The sequence below is a fragment of the Symsagittifera roscoffensis genome, chromosome 8 (genome assembly GCF_963678635.1).
Source record: "Symsagittifera roscoffensis chromosome 8, txSymRosc1.1, whole genome shotgun sequence".
NCBI lineage: Eukaryota > Metazoa > Xenacoelomorpha > Acoela > Convolutidae > Symsagittifera > Symsagittifera roscoffensis.
This window is the reverse complement of record NC_087069.1, coordinates 8,202,719-8,225,063: the sequence shown is the minus strand read 5'-3', so window position 1 is coordinate 8,225,063 and position 22,345 is coordinate 8,202,719. Positions and strand designations below refer to the sequence as shown.

Below are 22,345 nucleotides of genomic sequence, written 5' to 3'. Positions count from 1 at the left end.
ACTTTTATGATTACCCCTTTTTTAAATGCGCTTGTAAAGTTTTTTATAACCACTGATATCAAGAGCTGCGTGCTCGTATCTATCTTTTTCATTTACTGTGCAAGTGTTCAAATAATTTCAATAATGACCAAAGATCTGGCTTTCTACCTGGCTTATGAAAAAAAGCAAGTTAAACGTTCTACAAGAACATCATAATACAGTTAAAACTACTCTTTTGGCACTTTTATCAAACGCGCTCGAACTATAAATATCCCTGTCGAGTTAAAACTAATTTTGTGTAATTTTATCGAAAATTACATAAATATCTCTGATTTTATCAATTGTGAATTTAAGGTAATTTATGAAAAATGCATTATAAAAAGTCTAATTGACATTCACATGCAGAACATTAATTTCTTGCAGAGTTTTTTTGCAGTTCTCATCTAAGCCAGAGAGGTTGTTTTGCTTTCCGGATACGGTGGCGCTTCTGGCATGCTAGGGTACTGCTGATAACCCCCAGAATCTGAAACTGGGTACGGAAGCGATTGCTGCTGCGAATTTTGATGAGGTTGGTTATAAGACTGACCCCCTGATGGCGGGTAAGGATTTGGATTCGGGGGGTAGTTATTGTAGGCCCCTGGATACTGTCCAGGTGCTGCTGATTGGTTGGTGGGTGTGTACCCTGGTGTGTATTGGTACCCTTGTTGAAGAGGGGGATGGGCTGCCATGTTTGGGTTGTAGTGGTTGGGAGCATATCCAGGTGGGGGTGGGGGCTGATTAGGATGGACTGATTGAGTCATCGGGGGAGGGGGAGGTGGGATTGTTTGGCCCGGACCCCAATTCGGTTGACCTAAAACAACAAACAAGGTCATTTAATTTGCATGAGGTGTAATTTATTCGAGGCATAATACAAACAATTTTTTTTGATAGTTTCGAAGACGAGAAAACGTGGGAATGTTTGTTCTGTACGCCATGTTCTAACCCGCAGATCTGTATCCCTAAAAATTCTCTAAAAATTCTCGCAAGATCTTACAAAGTACGGCGTTTGCATCTCAACTTAGCTATCTTGAAAAATCTTGTTGGAACTTCGCAAGATTGTTATTCATCTGAAAGAGTTCTTTGTACGATGTTTGCAAAAAAAAATCCCAAATTCATTTAATGTTGGCCAAAAATTGTTTAATCTTTTCTTCGGCTGAAACTGTTCTCAAAATGATGTGCCAGTAAGGAAAATTACATTCTAAATAATGTGCAGAAAAATAATTTATATAGAATCGATGACAGATTTTGCGCATGTAGACTTTTTTTAATGGTTCACACGAAACTGAAAAGGAGATAAAAAGAAAATGGGGGGGGGGGCTCTGTTGGAAATTAAAGCCTGTGTCACGTACCTCCAAAGGGGTTGCTGTTCTGTCCCCCTCCCCCGCCTCCAATGTCACTGGTGAGTATCTTCAGGGCAGCCACAGTCTGTATGGTGTCGTGTGAGATGTGAGGTCGCTGATACTAATCAAATGTAATATTAATAGATAATAGAAAATAATTTGTCTTCAGATTTATAATCAATAAAATGCATTCTTTTGTTCACATAATTATTTACCATTTTGAAGCCTGAGAAGCGACATTAGACCAACTCAAAACAAAAATACAGTTCGCAGCAAAAGGCATTTTGAAATTTAGGGAGGGGGGGGGGGTCGATTGGTTACCACAACTTCAGAGTTTTTAGAGTTTTTATCACTCAAACTTTTCCAGCCAGTCAAACAATTTGTATTGCGTTTATGCCTTTACTTTGTTGACCCCCACCTTTGAAATTTTCGCCGCCATCATATAATATTTTGAGTGGCGAATGCGAGCCAAAAAAACTCCATGGTCGAAACTATTCCAAATGTGTCCAATTTCGCCAATTTCCTACTTTTTGTTAAAAAACCTGATCCGCAAAATGTTTAAGAAAAATAGGTCCTGGCAGTTATTTAAAAGAGTTCTTAAATTTTTTGCAAACCAGAGAAAAGTTCGGAGATACATTTTCGAAGGTCCGCCTGAAAGTCCCAGAGCAGAGTGTTCTAATCGGCAACGACTAATCGGCATTTGGGTTAAAATTTGCATGTTTTTGTAGCTACATGCGTTTATCATATTCCTCTGTATTTTTTAGTGTTTTTGGTTGGTTTATTTTCCGGCAGGGATCTTGCTTACTAGTTTTTTAACTACCCCCCTCGTGAAAATCTCAAAGTAAGAAAATAAATCCATGCCATTAGTGTTAATACTGACCGACTAAATAATAAGCAGATGAATTTTCAAGACTGAAAATTTCTTATGAACTTGAACTCATAAATCTTGATTTTTATCTGAATAGTATTGCGGTTGTAACCCGCAATTTGTATTATTCTTGATTATTTTCCACTGATTTAAAACATTTTCTGTTAATATTGACTTCGATTTTGTGAGAAAGGCATTTGGCCAATAGAAACGCTTAGCGATTTTGATTGGTTGAAACTTTTCAAGCATTCGGTCCTTCAAACCCTCCCCCCAAGAGATTGTTACCTGGTTGCAGAGTCCCTCCAGTTTGGGTCGAATGAAACAGCAGAGGAAGCAGCAGCCTGCCAGAATGAGTGCCAGAATGACCAGGATCAAAATGGCCAACCACACTGGCATCGGTTCCTTCACACAACATCGTCCAGGGGTCATCACCTGCAGAACACAACAGGGTTGTTATACAAATATGAAAGTTTTGTTCCTGCAAGAATAGTTGAAAAGAAAAGTAATAGTAAACAAATGAAATTGTTTTTTTTTCGAATACTTTCAATCCCATTAAAGTTTCTACAGCAGTAGCTGTCCATTTATAATTTACTAACTGATGATATAAGAAACAGAATTTTTTTGGAAGCTATTCTGACAACAATCTAATAAAGTTTTCTCTTTGGTCGGTTGAAACAAGTCTTTAACGGTTTTTTATTTTTTTACTGATAAAAAATTTTTTGTTCACTCTTTTCTGCTCAAAACCATGGCCCTCTGAACATTCTTTATATAATCAGTTCTCTTTTGCTCATCCCATCGCCAAATCCTCGCTTTCTACATTTCATGCCGGTTTTTTTCATTCTTTTGATAGTGTCATCCCTCCTGAATGGCGAAACCATAAGGTTTATTGTATTATATACACATAAATTGTTTTTATACTGGTGGCATGACCTTGTGGGTAATCAAGGCCATCTTTATAGCCAAACCGAGTGATCGGCAGAGCAAAAAATAATTTGTTTATCATACAGTTGTCAATTTACCCATAACCTGCGTCATTGTATTTGTCAATTTCGTTCGCATTCGATATTGAAGATCTACGCATACCGTAAGGTTTGACATGGTACATCCATCAAACTATACCAAGAACCCGCTAAATATCGATCCATTTTGACCGCGAGCATCTGCAGGTTCACCATTAGAATGGTCGAAGTGGGCGGCCCTAATGGAAATGGCCATATTCGCCAAAGATGGAATTGAAGTACGAAATTCACGCCGTGACAAAGCGACACTCACAGGTCCGACTGAACCCAGATACGAAGTCAAAATAAATGGAGAAACCGACGCTCAAAAAACTTCCGGGTACGTAAACAAGGAGAGATAATCGGCTGGGAGAATAAAGTATTAAAAGCACGAGAAAAAGGAGTGCAAACAATTCCTTTGGATGGAACGAGGTAGAGGCAAAAGTCAAAAGTTACATATTCTTATGTTTGGGTGCTGAAGGCCAGAGACAACTAGAGTGAAAAAAGACCGGGCGTGGCCCTACAATCTACGAAAACGAGACAAATAGTAACAATAGTGGAAGCTTTTTCATAACAGAACAAAAAATTGCATTTGAACGCCTTAATTTGTCGAAAACAGGGAAAAAATGAACCACTTCAACAATTTCATACAGATTTAGTGAAATTGGCGTAAAGGGCCGACTGCGGAAATTCAGAAGAGGAATGCATACAAGATAGGTTTACCGCCTAAATAAACCACAAAAAGACAGCCAAAGAACTATTAGCAGAGATCGATCTGCACAAGATGCGTACGAATATGCAACTTGTCGAGAAAAGGGAACCAAACACGGTAGAGCAACAAAAAAAATCTTTTCGGTCCATCAACTTCTACACCAACAAAATTAGAATTTATGGGATACACACAACCTCGAGAAAGGAAAAACAGGCAAACTAACAAACTAACCAAAGGGGCCGACCTCATGAGGACGATAGAACTTCACACGAGGAAAATTGAAAAATAGAAGAGAACAGAATACAAATCACGTGGGACAATACAAGAAATATTACAAATGCTGAAGACAATTCGGTCGGAACCCTTTATAATCATGCGCCGCGAAAGATAAGATCTGTTCTAGAAGTGCAAAGAGGGGAGATTTTGCAAAAGTTTGCTAATCTACAAAAGTTAACTTCATGCGAGTGGGAGGAAATGAATGACAACTACAAAACTAAGAAGACATCACAAAGGTAGAAGAGGTAACCCAGTGGCGTTCGCTGAAATCATGTCAACAAACGGATGGGAAGATATCCCACTAGACAACATCACAGTTATGGCCATAGCAGAAGCGTTTAAAGTCAGAGACACACCAAAAATAACCAAAAAAGACTTAAACGAGCACATAGTAAAATGAAAACGACATCTGAGAACATGAATGCCATTCCAAATTCCGGCAGTCTGATATGTTCCAAGGAAAAAGTCTGCACAACAATTGAGGACAAACGATGAATCGACGACTTTCAACTACATCCCATCGGAGGACGCTGCTCGAGTTTTCGCATTTTATTTTGGAAAATTTATGTTTCCGAAAGGACGAATTATTATTGCACTAGAACTCGGATGATGAACAGTTCAATTAGCACCGTTCATCATCGTAGACGATCAAAAGGAGAAAATCATCGGAGGACATTAAACTGGTACAAGTAAAACCAAAAAAGGAGCAGATAGGCAGCCTTTATGAGAACAAAATTTCAGACCCAGAGATCAAACAGTGAATAAAAAACAATTGCAAACAATTGTGTTTGAGAAGTGGTAAAGTCGAAAACTATCTGATAAAAACCCAATTGATCGAAAATGTTGTCCCGATCCAAGAAAAAGGAAGAAGAAGTCCGATACATTTGAAAGAAAGAGCCGAGAAAGAGCTGTAAAAATTGATCAAACAAAAGCAGATCACTGAATTAAACAAGTGCACAGACAACCAATTAATTAGTCCCATAATAATAACCATAAATAGGATCAAATTGCCAAATTGGCATTGGATTTCCAGAAATTTAACAATATCATACACAAAAACAAATATCAATTGCCCAATACAGAACTGTTTCTGGACAATACAGCGCAGATAGTAAAATCAAAGGAAAAAAGTCAAAATGTTTTCTCAAATATCGATTACGATATGATTACTCGCAAATTCCGCTGGATCCAAAATCCAGAGAACACTGCAATTTCAATCTTATCTGAGGAAATGCAACAGGAAGAGTCAAAATCCAAAAATGGTTTTAGGATCAACCGACAAGCCAAACGAAACTGCACCATCAATGACAGGTAGTACACAACAAAAACTAGAGGCAAGCCACAAAATGATCACGAGCAGCATTGTGACACCATTCCTTCTCAATTCAACTAAGACAGACATTATTGGAAAGCATCCATCTCATGGACCCAAGATCCGCCGCTATGCTCGACCTCTGCGAACCCATTTGGTTTACGCACATACACAGATCAATTGTCCAGATGTCACGAAACTGCCGACAATGTACTGAACGAGGTGAAAATTTAGGACCATTTTTAGGGAAAATTCATTCACTCCAAATCGAATCAACAGTCGAGCCGAATGAAGAGGTTCAACTAGATTTCGCAGGACTTCTACCCAACGAACTAAACCGCGAAGCGTATATACTCGTAGCCATAGATTACTGGTCGAATTTCCGACAGCTAAAGTGGTATTTAACACCAGAGCAGCCACAAGATTTATGCAAAGATATAAATCAATCAATGGCGTCTCGCAAAATTCAGATGCAATCAGAGTCAAAAGTTCTGTTTTTTTTTGTGGATCAAGCAACATCAAATAATTATTTGCATCTGCAAACAATCACAACTTGATAGGTGTGGTCAGACGAATGATACAAGCATTAAAACGCAAGCTAAGAGTTATGAGAATAGACAAAAATAACTTACCTTATAAAATAGCATCAGACAAAGCTGAAATAATCAAAACATTTTGTATCACTCCAGTGGCTGAAAATCTCGCCATTCGAAGCACACATAGGACAAAACCAAGCACACTATAATCAAGTATAACAACAAGCTCAGCAAATAACCTAAACTGGGACGATGCAAAACACGCCTGAAGACAAAGTGGTTAAAAACGGCGGCCATCAGACCTCCTACAAGAACCTTTGAACAAGGAAACTATAAAACCAGCACAAGCAGCCCAACAGGAAACACGTGTGAAAACTAGGCAGACATTATTTAAAGAGCGAGAAAAGTTATATCTAAGATACAAGTTGATACAACACCAGGTAGATGCAAACACCAAAAAACGGACAGATGAAGTGGCAACGAGAAAAATAAGAGTAGCTACAAAAAAAAGACCCAGAAACATCGAACAAAAATACAAAAACTACGAACGGGAAAATCTTAATTTACACACCACACACACAGCTTGGGTGCAGACATTGGGTAAGCCACCGAGAATACCAAGAAATGGCGGATTCGCATTTGTCCCCAATCTGTTGATTTATGGATCTTGCATACCCTCACGACTAAGCAAGTACGTTGCATGTAGATCCGCGCAGAGAACAGGACTAGGTTTACAATTGTTTTGGACATTGAAAAACCAAACGCGCCACAACATCCCATGTTCAAAAAAAGGAAGATGTCAAGAAAAGATAAACAGTAGCAGTCACAAGATAGCCAAAGAAAAAAAAACGCGAAGCAAACAGGACAGAAGTCAGGAGGAAATCTAGCGCAGATAAACCCAACAAGAGTAATGCAATTCAGGTCAGAACTACAAAAAGAGATCAGCACCCCAACAAACAGGGACATTGAGACGCCAGAGCAACAAACGTCATCAAGTGAGGCTTGGTCCTCTACATTCGAGAACACGGCCCCATCTCCGAGCAGACTGAATCAAAAGAAGACGCATCCCCAATTACCACGAATATCGGCAGAAGTAACCAAGAAATCTACTAAGAACCGACAATCGGCGTTGGCGGGAGCGTTGGGAACTCCAGTACCAATAAGTGCAATTAACGAAGCTAAGCAAATGCCAACGGAACCCAAAAAGAAACAATTTTCTATCGAGTCACCGACCAACAAATAAAGGGAGGGGAACAACTCGAAAATAAAAAGTTAAACCCACGAGATGGGTTTCCATGAAAAATTGCCAGAATATCAAGCATGTGTGAAATTTTCAAAAACAATAAAACCCAAACCTAAAAACAAAAGCATGGAAATATTGGATTTGGTGTCCCCGACTTTCAGTTCAAGCAGAATGATATCAGATATTAGAGAGGTTTTTCTTGGTATCGATCAAAAAACAAGAAGACAACGAAAGACGAAATAAACTCGGGACTCAATAAATCAATAAAATATGAAGGGACTCAATAAACTCGCAATTCAACTTAAGTCTACTTGGACTCAAAAACTCAAGTTTATTTTTGACTTCCAGGGGGAGTGTTATCCGGCCGGAATGGCAAAACCATAACAGTGGTTATATTTGAATATACATATAGTAATCTATACTGATCGAATGGCCTTGTATCTTTTGAAAACTACCTCCATAGCCACACCGAGTGATCGGCAGAGCAAGAAATAAATGGTTTTATCAAACAGTTGTCTTTTTTACACGTAACCTCAGTCGTCGTATTTGCCAATTCCGCTCGGATTTGGTATTGAAGATCTACGCATACCATAAGGTATGACATATAGATTCATGCCAGATATGCTTGGTGTTTTTTCACATAGTTTCAACTCTGCCATTGGCGTGCGCAGAAATTTTCTATGGAAAAGCGGTTTTTCGAAATAAGTTTGAAAACTTTTTTTAGGTCGACCAATTTGTTTCTTCGAACTCTCCGAAACAATTATTCTATCAACAATTTTTTGAGCGGCATGCATTATTTTTTTTTGAAAAACAAGCTAAGAATGGCGTTTTTAGCATTTTCAAAAACTATTTGATTAAGAAAATGCGTTTTTTGGCGCGCGCTTCCCCCTCAAATGTAGTTATATTGGCGTCGAAGGCGCCTTCAGAAGTTTATTTATAGTTCACGTTGAAAATTGAGGAAAATTACTCAAAATCTTTTGCAAAAGTTACTCAAAAGCTTTTAAAAAGTATCTCAGGAGTGTTTCAAATCTTACGTCATCCTCATAATCTTCGTCGTCATAGCCTGAAGAGTAGTCGCCAGTTGCGTAAGTCGCATTTGCATCACAACATTCGTAGATCTTCAGCTCAGCGATTAGTGTCGAGTTCACATCGCTAGTCATGTTCACGTAGATGTTCCTCAGTTTTTCCAACTCTGCCTCGGCGGTGAAGTTGCGACATTCGTAGTCGTGATAGCACACTTTGTCTTCGTAAGTTCTTTGCCTGAAACCAATATGCGCTCAGTTTGTTCCAAAAATATAAACTTCAATTTCTGTTTTTTTTCTAATCTTTCGTGAACTTGCATTAGAAGCAGGAGCGAACCTAGGATTTCCTCGAGGGGGAAGGGGAGCTTTCTCCCTTCAAATCAAGCATATTCTAGAAAAAAAATTAGGGTCGTTCAGCCGAAAATTGATGTCTTAAAAAGTACCAAAGGGGGAGGGAAGTTCAAAACAAGCATATTGGCAAAAGCAGCTCGAAAAAATAAAGGGTTTGTCGACCAAAAGTCATAGAACCCAAAAGTGGCGAGGAGGTCCAATCCGGGGAAGGAGGGGCTGGTGAATGACTGTGTGTCGCTATTAAAATCTTCGCTGGGCAATTGAAAAAACAAGAGGGTGGGGTAGAGGTGTTTTTTTTGCTTTAGTTGCGTTTGTTTCTTCTCCATAAACCCGCTCTCGTTAAATTATGGTATAAATCAACTATTTAAAAACAAATAATTAAGTGTCGCCAAAATTGCTGTTTTCTGACAAAAAATGTTGCCTTTTCAACGTTAGTAAGGCTGCACACTACCAAATTTAGTGTTAATGACAATCATTAGCTTTTCCAAAAAAAAAATAGAAAAAGCTTTAATTAAGAAACGCTCTATTGGTAACATTTAAAATAACAAATAGGAGATTGGGGATAGCGGGAATTTTCTGAATGAAACAAAAACATTTATTACTATAAAGTATTATTAAAATAGTCGATTAAGGGGGTAACCACGAGAAAAAAGGCACAAAACTTTGAAAAGGTTTTATATCCGAGTGATTTTGTGGGGCTTCAACCTATTGAGTTTTCCATTTTATCACTATTTTATTGAAAATTTAATGACCCATAACTTATTACCATTTTCCTTCCAATTATTGCCATTTATAATCGGGTTGTCTTTTGTTGCCCCCGAATTGGTCTCAAAATAGTGGTAAAAAAGGGGTTAGACCGATTTTTTTTCTGTTATTGTTCTCTGACAAATTACCCTTTTAAAATATTCATCTCCGACTCTTATTGCTTTTAACCTGGTTTTGCTGTCATAAAATACTATCACCAACAAATACCTATATAATAAACACTATTAGAAACCGATTACTTGTAGATTCTAGCCGTTGAAAATGAATAAAGTTATTCTGAGCCTCGTACTACTCTCAATTTTGGTAAGTTTTTTATCATGGCGAATTTTGTATGCACACTTCCGGGGACCGTAATTTTAGCATAAAGATAAACAAGACTGCTCGTATCAGGGCGAAGCCCTGAATGTTCCGACTGCCTTTTAAGCATTATGGGGCAGTAATAACATCAAAAAATAAATTTAATAAAATAGAAATGAAAAAAAAAATTCTAAAATTTGAATTTTTTTTATGAAATCATCCCCCGACACGCCATATAAAGTAAAAAAAAAAATTTCGCTCATTTTAACAAATCAATTATGGCGAATACGTTTCGTTCAACCAATTTGGAACGATTTCTAAGACGCATTAAATCTCCGCTTACGCGTTAATAGCCCGAAATATATCGCGCGTTAATTGTCCCAAATTGGTCAAAATGGCAATCTTTAAACCCCCATAACTGTACGAAAAATCATCACAGGTGAAATATCTTTTCAAATTTAAGCTTAGAACAACAATACCTTTTGAATGATAAAAAAAAATTCTGTCAAAAATGGCTAGTTAAAAAGTCAAAATTTGTCTGAAGAAAAAAAAACCCACCCCGAGCACAAATATTCCGTTACTTTCGTATCGAAAAACGGAACAATAGCATGAAAATTTGAGAGGTGTTCCATTACACATAAGCCGATCAGATTTCATAATACTAATACTATCCAAAACATTTCGGTCATCGATCTTATTCTGCTATATCAGAAATTTGGTAGTAAATGAGCACAACAAAAAAAATGACATAGCTTTCATTCAGTTTGAACTAACGTAAGAATGCTCGTATATCAGGGCAAAACCCGAATGTTTTGACTGCCCTTCAATTGGTCTCAAATAGTTTTAGATAAAAGAGAATATATGAGAAACTATTAATTTTGAACAATGTCGAAGATCGAGTGTGAAAATATTAGTCGTACGACATTATTAACAATGATTTTGTTGTGCGGGATTATTCGCCAAACATTAATATTTCGATTAGGAGTCGCCAAGGCGCTTAAAGATTTACTGTTAAAAATTTTTACTTCGATCGCCGAAAAATGTTTGGATAAAAAACCACCCCAAGCATAAATATTCCGTTTCTTTCAAAAATTGGAACAAAAAATAGCAAAAACGAATAAATTTCATGCATCTGCCACTAAATTTCGATGCCAAAATTTTTGTCCGATTTTTTCAGAATCACGATATGGATTGCTGCTACAGAGCTGAAAATTTAGTTACAAAAGCACGCGATAACTTGTAAATAAAGCTGGCAAAAACCCTATTTTGTATGCTAATGTTTTTGTTCATCCCCACGCTCTCGCATAGAATTCTGTTATCAGCATCTTGAACGACTTTCAATTTCATCAGGAAGTTTCACAAAAATGTTTTGAAGCCAAGTTTGCGAAACTTAAACTATTTATACTTGAAGGCAAAAATAAAAGCATTTTTTAAGATAAATATTTTTACTGAATCAAAGTGCTTAAGTTTAACTAAAGTTTGATTTATGGTGCTGCAAAATTTGGCCCAGATTACAGATGGAACATTTTTAAAATGGACAGATAGCTCTTATTGGAAGCAAGAATTGCTATCCTGAAGCTTAGTACAGACATGTATGAACTGCCAATTGTATGTTTTTAATTTTGGGTTTTATAAAAAAACTTTTGCTTAATGAAAATCAATCAGAATGTCTGCTTAAAAATTTCGAAGACAAAAATTGATTGTCATTTGGCAGCGACTATCTGAAAAAAATATAGTACATATATGTATGAGAAGAAACCTTGAAGGGAGGCGGAGCAATAAGTAGAATGGTCCAAGTGCAGAATGGGTCCAAGAGCAGAAAAACAGATAAATATTGACTTATATTGGCTTATAAGGGCTAATTGATAAAACAATTATTATAATCGTCAAAAAATACCAAGAAAACGAATAAATTACGCATGAATTGACTAATTTCATTAGGTTTTTTGATTAATTTTTTTAAAATTCTTGATTAAATTGCTCAAATTATGCATAAAATGTTCGTTGCTTTGCTATTATTGACATTTCTGATGATTATTTTACCGATTAGCTTATAGAAGTTGTTATTTTTCCTTTTTTTCTGCTCTTGGACTCATTTTGCTTTTAGACGAATTCTGCTTAATGACTGGCCGCCACCTTGAAGACTATGTAATCAAGGCCATCACTTTCGTTCAAATCAATTTCTCCTCACTCAGATCAGGGAGAAAGAACTAACAAGAATACTAATATATCCTGGCAAAGCTCCTCCGGCTGCCGTCAGTATCGAATAGTTTTAATCAAGGACAAATTAAAAAACCATAAAATCTGGACTATATCTAACATCAAGTGTGAAAATTGGATTCGTACTGAATTGTTATGACCGCTTAGCCGCCATTTACTTTTGAACGGTTGCCTAGTACGGGTTAAATTGCGACGCAAAAACTTCTTGAGTTGCGTTTTCAGCATCAACTGCACTGGAGCTCTACGAAAAAATAATGATTAAATCTGACTTTTATTGTCTATATCTATAAGAGAAAAATAATCAACTATGATCAATTAAAAACGGACTTTATGGTTATTTTTATCAAAAAAAAACTTTGCAAATCAATTATAATCGATCAATTTTCACTTTTACAGATAAAGACAATGCAACTTCATTATATTGATTTTTTTTTTCGTTTTTTTGAGATGCGCAAAAAATTGCTCATTTGAAACATTTTCTCAATTTACTTAAACAAGAGTTGTATGTATCTAATTACCCTGAGAAACAGCGCGCTGAAAAATGCAGTTTCTGAAAAATGGAACTTCGACCTGTATTTTTTGGTGTTTGGGGATTGGTTCTGGTGATGGGGGGGGGGGAGTGGCGGTGGGAAAAGACAAAGGACAAATGGGGAGGGAAAAGGGCAAACGTTTGCATTTTGAAAAATCTGAGGTTTAAAAATAGAGTAAGCTGTGGACCCGTTTTGCATAATTTCGCATTATTCATACGAAAAATGCTTTTGCAGAACTTTTGAAAAATCTGCAGATCTTTTGAAAAATCTGCTTTTGCAGATCATGTTTTTGCAGAAATCGTTGCAGAAGTTTTTGCTGAAGTTTGAACGACACCAAACAAAAATAAAGTAGAAAAAATTCATTCTAATTGAATTTAAATGGATTATAATTAACTTTAAATTTGATAAAACAATGGATAAAAATCAAGTCTTTATTCCCTTTTGTGGTCTGATAGTCACAGGGGATTTGATTTTTTTTATAAAATTTTAGACTACAGAGATCCATTTCAATTAAATTTCTTTTCACTTTTCTTAGATGCCGGCATAACAAGTCTTCAAAGAACATGTAGGCTATTCCAAAGCATGGCCAAAATGGCTGGCAACTTTTCAATCCCCAATATTTTACAAAAAAACTCTGTTTATATTTGAGTTCACGGAGTCGATATCTGCAATGGGGTATGTAAGTTTTTTCTTAAAAGTTTTGATTCAATCACCGAATTTTGGCTGATAAAAAAATCAATCCAATAAAAAAATTTTCCCATTTTCTTTAGAAGTCGGAACAAAAAATTCTTGATTGTTTTGACTGCCCTTCATGGCTTACTAATAAGCTTATCAAATAACTTTTTGCAGGATTAAAAAAAAAATTCCCCACACGCTATATAATGTACAAAAGTGTTGAACTAACGGCCCACCCTTAATTAATTTTTAGTGACGTATTGTTAGGATCAAAACGCGCCTCAATTTGGAACGAAAACTGCTCTAAATATGTCGCACGGGTAATGTCCAAAATGGACCAATTTGGCATTTTTAAAAATACACAATTTTACAAGTGTGATCGCTGGTTGATAATAATTTTTAAATGTTGTTCAGGAGGCATCAATAGTTTTCAGATGTATGTAAAAATTTTCCCTACCAGAAGAGCCAGTTCAAAAATTGCAAAAACCTGGCAAAAAAAAAAGAAATTGAAAAAAAATTTCATCGATGCTGATAGATAAACAGATTGAGGCAAAAATAAAAATTATCAGGTTGCTTTGCCAATAGCGCTGAGTGATCCAACTACAGAAACAATTGCCAAATTTTCATGAAAAAACGTAACAAGTAAACGATCTTTTCCCCATAATCAGTTTAGGAATGAGGTTGTTCGTTGGTTCAAGCTATATTTTTCACCCAATCAGAATTCAGCAGTTTACTGTTTTACTTGGCCATTTATTTTTTTTCTAGTAAGAGGGGTGGTGGTGAGCGTACCAATTTTTTCCATCTAAACAGCCAATCAGCCATATCAGCAATACCTTATCAGCCATAAACTAAACACCAAAAACAGCACTGTTTTCAGAGTTTTAGAAGTAGTTATTTTATGTTTAAATTTTTTCTCGTTTTGGGCGAGGGGTTGGAAAGCTGCCCCAGAATTAAGTGTTTTAAAAAATGATGTGTCAGAGGATGATTTGGAAAAAACATCTCTTTTTTTTGAAAAAAAATAATCTTTTTTTAATCAAAAACTTGTCCATGGAGAGGGTGGAACTTGTCCACGGAGAGCCGGTTATCGCCTCTAACTTTATCTCGCTTTCAGGTAACAGGCGACCTTAAGCCGAGATAGTCAGCTCAGTTGTCTCTGACCAATCGAACTGTTTAAAGAACATAGGCTAAATTGGCACAGGGTTGATTGGCATAGGGTTGATTGGAATATAGGGTAGATTAGAATAGGGTAGAATGGCATAGAATAGATTGTCATGGATCCAAAAAAATTATAGCAGCATACCGTTTTAAAATTTTGGTTTTACTAACAAAGCTTCTTTCTAGTTTAAAATGTGCTTTATATGTTGCAGGCTAGCAGCATCAGTGCGGGTCGTGTTTCGAAACAGTGGCTGATTGACAACAAAGACAACTTGCACAAATTCACCCGGGTTTGTACGGGAAGCGAAGCGGTTCCGCGATGAAAACTACTAGACGGGAACAGGTCAGCAAATTGAATCGAAACTGAAAAAATATATAAATTTGCATTAATTTCGAATCGTTTTCAAATACAGGCGAGTTTTTCTATTTTATTCAGTGAGGCTATGATCACTTAAAATCAATATTTTTATGGATAAGTTTTACCGAACTAAAAAATTTAGAAACTCCTGAACGACAAGTTCCTCAAATTGTGAAGGTCTTATCTGTTTCAGGAACAGCTCGAGTCTAATTCAATAGGTGGACCGCAGCAAGGATTTGCAGAGAAACACTTTTTCGTAGCACCGATTCCCGAGTTGAAAAAGAAATCATCGGCCATGTATTTCCGAAAATAAAACTAGCACTAAAATGAAATTGCAAAGAAAACTCAAATATCCAGTATCAAAATTAAAGTAGTGCTGTTTTTCTTTTTAATCAGAAAAGACGAAGAAACGCAATAAGAACTGAACAATTGAAGTTTTTTCAGATTTTTAAGAATAATTAAGCGAGCGGTGGTGAAGTCGGTACGTCTCCGCCTCTCAATCGAGAGGTCTGATGTTCGAGGCCCACCATGATCCGTGCTCCTTGCTTGAGGGTGAAGCAACATTACCCAGCACAGAAAAATAGCCAAAAAAGTGCATGTAGTTCTTAAACAGGGGCACAACAGCGGTTTGCCGTGATGAGCTGTACAGCTCTTGTGTTGGTCGTTTCCCCCGTGGATGAATGGTCTTAATAACTTAATAATAATTTTGTTCTATTTGCTCACTTTAAAACCCATATTTCAGTCCCTGCGCAAAATTCGCATACTTTGCAAATGATGGCCAAAAAATCTTTTGATTCAATCTTTTTCTGAAACTTCAGTTGACAGCGATAATCCAACGCAAGCATTCAATTGAGGAGGGTTTTTAGAAAACAACGACGAATCATCTCTAGATTACTCAATTTAGTCGAAAAGCGCAGCAGAACTGAAAATCATTTCGTATCAAACCGTCTTTTGCTATTGCCGGAACTGTACAAAACTAAATTAGAATTTTGTTCCAACTTTTCAAGAAATTGAAAAAAAAAATTTGCTGGAATGATTTTTTCTCGAGAAAACTTTTGATATTTTTTCAAGGAACAGTTTTTGAAGGATTTTCCATGTGCTTGAAAAATATTAATGCAATGAGCTCAAATGTAAAAGATTTCTCATGAATGTTTTTTTTAACAGAGTAATGGGATTTGAAAATAATGAGAAAATAAAGCGCCAAATTTGTTGTTCTGTTAATGCGTAAGCATGATTTAATTCGGCTCAAATTACACAAGATATTTGGCAGATCATATTAGTTGCAGATGCGAGAGCTACTACTTTTTAGTTTAAATAGCGCTTAGGAAAAGTTTTGAAAAATTTTGATAACATTTTCAAGTCTTATCTATTTTTTCATGGACGTTTGAAACTACTTCGCAGATGTAAACACGATGAAAAATTTACTGATTTTTTGGGTAATTTTTGTTATTAGGCGTATAAATCAGGGGCGGATTTAGGGGGGGGAGGCGGGGGGCGGACGCCCCCTTCTCAGGGATTCGACCCTCTGCCGACCCAAAGGGTCCCCCCTTGGTACTTTTTAAGAAATCCATTTTTGGCAGATCGATTCTAAAAATTTTCTAAAGGCGCCTTTGGCGCCAATATATCCTCATTTTGAGGAGAAGCACGCGCCAAAAAAAACGCAATTTTTTAGTCAAAATTTTCTAAAAAGTTCCCAAAAACGGCTTTTTTTTACCTGTTTTTCAAAAGTTTGCCTGCGGCGCAGAAAATTGGCCCAGAACAGCGTCTTTTTAGTGCTTTAGAAAAGCTCGGAAAATCTATTTGGTCAACCTAAAAAAAAAGCCACAGCAAAACATTCGGGTCGAGGTTCTCATTTTTTGCTTCCACTTTTAAATTACAGCACATAAACGAGCTCAAACAAATATAATAGTTGATACAGGGGTTTGAGTCGAACACAAAAACTCGAATCATACTGCGAGCACAGTCGAAACATCAAAATTTGGTCGAGCCTGGTCGAAACATATCAACATTTAATCGAGACGGTCAAAACATAAAAATTTGGTCGAGCACGGTCGAAACATATCCAAATTTGCTCGAGACTGTCAAAACATAAAATTTTGGTTGAGTACAGTCGAAACTTATCCACATTTGCACGAGAAAACCGAAAAGTCAAATATTGATTGAGCATGTCGAAACAACTCCACATTTAATCGAGACGGTCGAAACATAAAACTTTGATCTAGCATCGTCGCAATATTTCCACATTTGATTGAAACGGTCAAAACAATTCAAAACTCAGTCGAGCACTGTCAAAAGGTCTCCCCATTTATTCGAGACGATAGAAATTTATCACAGCAAAACACATTCACAACACATTCACAATTGCTCGAGTTGGTCGAAACATCAGATTTTGGTCGAGCGCGGTCAACACAAATCCATATTTGCTCTAGAGTGCGGAATCATACTAAAATTTGGTCAAGCGCTTTCAAAACACATTCAAAATTTCTCGAGACGAATGAAATATATCAACGTTTAATGTGGACGGTCAAAAATTATCAAAAAATGGTCAATCACAATCAAAACACACTGCGACCACCGTCTAAACATGAAAATTTAGTCGAGCGCGGTCGAAAGATTTTTACCTTAACTATCATCGATACATATCAAAATTTCGCACGACCAAAACACATGCACATTTGCTCGAGACGGTTGAAATATATCAAAGTTTAGTCGAGCACGGTCAAACGATATCCACATTTACTGAAGACGGTAGAAACATCAAAAATCGGTCAATCGCCTTTGAAAGATTCCGCGAGCCTGGCGAAGACTTATCAAAATTTGATCGATCACGGTCGAAACACTCCGAACTTTGGTCGAGAGGGTCGAAACATCGTGAGCACCTCGATCAGGGAAATAAGTCTAGTTTTTAGTGCAATTGGTTACCTAGTTATCTTAGAAATTGAACTCAATGGAGCGCCATTTTTGGGCAATTCTTTCCATGGCTGAAAATGGACCAAAAATTGCTCGTTTATAGGTGTCGTCAATTTGAAATTAAGATCCGAAAAAGACTCTCTGGTTTTACCTGATAAAAATCATTTAATAATTAAGATTAACGTAGATCTTAAGTAAAGTTTAAGCTCAAAACCAATCAGAAATAAACAAATGGTTTTTTATTATTTCAGAACTCTTCAAGAGTTTTTTTTTCATCAGAAAAAAATTTCTTCTTTTTAAATAGCCAATTTTGACGAAATTTTTTTGTGTTTGTCATTCAAAAAGTATTGCTGTCGTGCGCTTAAATTTGAAAAGATGTTTTAGAGGTTGTTTCCAACGTATTCTACATGCAAGACACACAACCATTTGTTCTTTCAAACTGCGAGTAACGAGCATCTTTGCAACTTGTGTGCACATTCGAACACAACCCAAAAGTTTGAAGAACAAGTTAAATGAAGAAAAAACCCGTTTTAGTTTATGAAAAACTAGTCATGAAATTTCCATATATGAAAACTACTCTTTATATACGTTTCATGCAGTTTCGGTACTTTGTATGAATTGTATGATTTGAAATTTATGGAATTGTATTTTTCTTGCATGGAAATTGTATGCGTAGTTTTTTGGTCAACACGAAAACTGTCCCAATTTGACAAATAATCGAAATTTTTCTGAAGAAAAACCACTCCGAGCACAAATATTCGTCACTTTCTCTAAAAGTTGCAGCTATCATATTTTGTTGTGAGAAAAAAGGGCGAAGTTTCTTTTGGTGCTTTATCTCTTATTGCTTCTATTCCTCATTGAAACCAACTCAGATCAAGTCTTTCTTAAAAGTATTTTGTCTAATTTTTAAATACTTAAACCACCATCCATGAAAGATTAATTCTAATTTTTTTCTATTTTTTTTCCGTGCTATCAATTTTGTGCTCAACCAAAAAAATGTCCCATTAATTGAAAATTTCATTTCGTTTGGTGTGAAACTGTTGTGCAACAGAGATTATTAAAAAGAGTGCTCGTATCAAGGCGAATCTCTGAATGTTCCGACTGCCTTTTAAGATTTATGGAACAGTAAATTAAATGAAACAAAATAAAATGAAAACTTTTTTTTCTAAAATTTCAGACTTTTTTTGAAAATCAACGCCCCCACACGCCATATAAAGAACAGAACCTGGTAACAAAACCTGGCTTCTTGTAACAAATCAATTATGGCAAATAAGCTTCTTTCAACCAATTTGGAACGATTTTTAAGATGGATTAAATCTACGCTTACGCGTTATTAATTGTCCCGTTGAGCAAAAATGGCAATCTTTAAAGCCCCGTAATTGATCACAAGTAAAATATTTTTTCAAACTTAAGCTCACGACAACAATAGCTTTCGATTGATATGAAAAAAAAATTCGTCAAAAATGGCTGGTTAAAAAGTCGAAAATAACCCACCCAGAGCACAAATATTCCGTTACTTTCGTTACGAAAGTCGGAATAATAATTAATGCTAGTATCAATACTTCTGGTCGTGTTGGAGCAGAAAATTGCTCAACTTTTTTATAAGGATTTAAAAAAAGACCTTGTCTTTGACATTTAGGTACATTTTTCTGTTATGCTCGAAACAAGATTCATGGGTGGCAAACGTTTCTACAAAATTGATTTTTTTTCTATCTGGATTAATTTTTCAATAAGCAAGTGTTTTAGTCATAAACAAGTATTTGAAAAACCCAGTGGATTTAGAAGGGGGAGGGTATAAATGGACGCTTCCTTTCCCTCAGGAATTCGACCTCTCTCACCCTCGATTAAGTTGAGGACATCCAATTTCGGCCGAACAACTAAAAATTTTCTCAAGGCACATTAGGCACCAATACGAACTAATTTTGAGGGAGCACGCGCCAAAAAGAAATGCAATTTTTTGGTCAAAACTATCCAAAAAGATCTAAAAACGGCAATTTCGACCTGATTTGTGTTCAATAAATATATTTTTTCAAATTGAGGTCTTTTCAGTGTTCTGTGAGCGCTCGGAAAATCAATATAATATCATAAAAAATTTTCCACAATTTTTTTGAAAACTTTTTGCAACTATTTTAAGTTTGCTGGAAGTGAAACAGGTGAGTAAATCAAGTTAATTCGAATACAACAGTTAATCTTGCGTGGTAGCGTAGTACTTTTAGGGCTTTTCATTTTTTGATCACTCGCAGCGAAAGCGATCTCGGCTTGGTGTTTTTCCTTGACTTCGCCTTATAGGAAATTGTCACATGGAGTTCAGTAGAAAAAAAGGAATTTCCTGTACCGAAAAAAGGGTATGCCCATTTCGTTTTTATGCAACGAAATGACTAAATTTCAAAAAATGAACACGAGTAAAGAGGAGATCAAAATATGCAACCAAAAAAATTATCCTAAAACTCAAAGGTTTGTAATTATTTTTATTTTTCCTTCTTTTTCGCAAGAAATGCGGTTGAAGCGTTTTATTATAATCGAAAAACAACAGATACCTTTTTGACTTTGCAAACGCTTGAAAAAGGTCCGGAATGTCTGAAGTCTCAATTTTTTGCTATAATTATAAATATCTTTGAGATTAGCTGCGATTAAAGTGTTTTTAGATGCGATTAAAATTTACCTGCGACAGCTTGGCGCTTTTTAATAATAATCTAAATGGTAAAAATAAGTTGGTTAGATAGGTGATTTCCTCGGGCGTAGCAGCCAACACTTTGCTTTAAATAAAAGCAACTGACACAGAAGATATAATAAGTAAAACAAAACAGCTGTTCCCATTCAAATTCTCAGACCGTGAAGATCGTGTAAGGTAATTGGTTTGAAAATGGTGCCACGGGCTAATCATCAAACACGGAATACAGATAACTTATAGAGATAAATAAGGTAAGATATAATATCATTACTGAGTAAAGATCGCCGCGAAAGAACAAAAACATGCATAGAACAGCTTTTTAGCTCTGATTTTGTAGGATCGTGCATACTTAAAAGACCGACATGAAATCTTTGACACTTTGTTCTGGGTGATTAAGGCTCTCTCAATCTAACAACCAGGAACACGGTTTATTCTGAGCAGCGAGCTACTGAACTTTAGATTGGAAGACGGATAGTTTAAACTACCCAGTTAAATCTGGCTTTAATGAAGACGCCTCAAATGAGAACCTTCGTTTTCGTTCGAGATCGTTTTCATTAGAAAACAAGATATATTTTTCGTCTGCCGGCAGCCATTTTTGGCGGAAAAAAGGAGAAAAAATTTAGAGGTGGCGCGCGCGCCAGCCCAATTGAATTTTTTTGTCAATACTTTCCAAAAACTGCCCAAAGATTTTATTTGGCACATTTTTTCTAATATTGTCTGGCGGCATAGGGTTTTCATGGCCTTATGAAAATGATCAGTAAATAACTTTGCTAACTCCAGAAATGGTAAGTTAAGTTTTTAAATATATTTTCTTGAATCCTTTTGAGATATTTCCTAGTTCCGTTTTTGGATTTCAGATATAGATTAAAGAACGCAATGAAGGATAATTTTCAGAGAAGTTGTAGATATTAACCCAATTGGAAGTTTCAAACTCTGGTTCTCGAGAAAAACAGTTTTTTTTATTGCCATTGCGGCATTAGTTAACATTTATTAAGGTCAGCCAACTAAGTTAATACTGTCAATCTAACTTTTAATCTCGCTCAAGTCTATTTCTCAGTACGACAAGAAGATTGATAAAAACAACATTTATTGATTCTTTTTTTAGCTAAATTATTGCAAAAGTTTTAATGTTTTTGGCAAAAGTTTAAACAGGACTCTAAACAAGTTTCAGTGACGTCACGTGGCATAGCCCGCTTAGATTCAATTTTGGGTGAAAGAACGTTTTTTATAGGCGCTCTTGTTCTATGGGATGAATTTCATCTGAGTGAACTTAAACGAGAGATTTTTCTAGAACGGCATTTTTTCTGACAACATCCTTGCAAGAAAATTGTGACTTACAGTGCCAGGGATATTGTGGCTTAGAGGAAGATACAAAAAGCGAATGTCGAAAGGAAGGGGGAAAAACACCAGATAAAATCTAAGGCTTACTACCACGACGCCTAAAGTCGTTTCAGATCATGATTTTCCTTTTTTCTTGGCTTTCGAGGGCAAGAGGAGAACACTGTTTTTGTTTTCGGGAAAACGAGCACGTATGTCTATCTCCATAACTTTAACCACTTTACCACATTGAGAAAAATGCTAATGATTTTTTTTAACGTAGACCATTTTTTTAACGTAGATTCGAAAATGATTTTCTGAGCTTTCCTAGATCACTCTAAAGGCCCCCATTTTGACCAGATATTCTGCGCCGCCAAAAATGACGTTTTAGGCAATTTTTGGAAATTTTTGACCCAAAAACGCGTTTTTCGGCGCGCGCTTCCCCCTCAAAATTAGTATATATTGGCGCCAAGGGCGCCTTTAGAAAATTTTAGGGTCCGTCACCAAAAATAGATATCTCAAAAAAGTACAGAGGGGGGACCCTTTGGGTCGGCAGGGGGCCGACTTGCTGAGAGGGGGGAGCGTCCTTCACCACTACCCCAACCCTCCTAAATCCGCTGGTGTCGTAGACTCTGTGGTGAACATCTGTTGACTATCGAAAGGTAAATGTTGAAAAAACGGATATGCGTCTATGTGTCTATGTTCAAATTTTTTTATGACTATCAAGCGGAATGTTTTGTTTCGCAGTGCTATCGTCAAATTTAATTTGGG

At 36.4% G+C, this 22,345-nt stretch overlaps 1 protein-coding gene and 1 long non-coding RNA gene across 3 annotated transcripts; one reads left to right on the top strand and one right to left on the bottom strand.

Annotated features, from left to right (window-relative positions):
- Nucleotides 1-339: 339 nt before the first annotated feature.
- On the bottom strand, nt 340-20,406 carry LOC134853240 (trithorax group protein osa-like). Of its 2 annotated transcripts, none has more exons than XM_063869206.1 (5): nt 20,249-20,406; nt 8,338-8,563; nt 2,512-2,658; nt 1,368-1,479; nt 340-829 (listed from the first exon to the last, which is right to left on the bottom strand). In XM_063869206.1, the coding sequence occupies exons 2-5, from the start codon at nt 8,461-8,463 to the stop codon at nt 423-425; spliced, it is 792 nt and encodes a 263-aa protein (XP_063725276.1). In that variant the 5' UTR covers nt 8,464-8,563; nt 20,249-20,406; the 3' UTR covers nt 340-422. The 2 variants fall into 2 exon arrangements, with proteins under 2 accessions (XP_063725276.1, XP_063725277.1); XM_063869207.1 differs by lacking the exon at nt 20,249-20,406 and adding an exon at nt 9,279-9,329.
- Nucleotides 9,468-15,046, top strand: LOC134853385 (uncharacterized). The gene is made up of 3 exons (XR_010164358.1): nt 9,468-9,744; nt 14,531-14,661; nt 14,870-15,046. It is a non-coding gene; the product is annotated as an uncharacterized LOC134853385 (long non-coding RNA).
- Nucleotides 20,407-22,345: the final 1,939 nt, after the last annotated feature.

Excerpts from the sequence above, each read along its gene's own strand:
- LOC134853240 (XM_063869206.1), bottom strand. The coding sequence starts at position 8,463 with ATGACTAGCGATGTGAACTCGACACTAATCGCTGAGCTGAAGATCTAC. Across the intron at positions 1,480-2,511 it reads TGGAGGGACTCTGCAACCAG|TATCAGCGACCTCACATCTC; the intron begins GTAACAATCTCT and ends ACATTTGATTAG. Across the intron at positions 830-1,367 it reads GAACAGCAACCCCTTTGGAG|GTCAACCGAATTGGGGTCCG; the intron begins GTACGTGACACA and ends TTGTTGTTTTAG.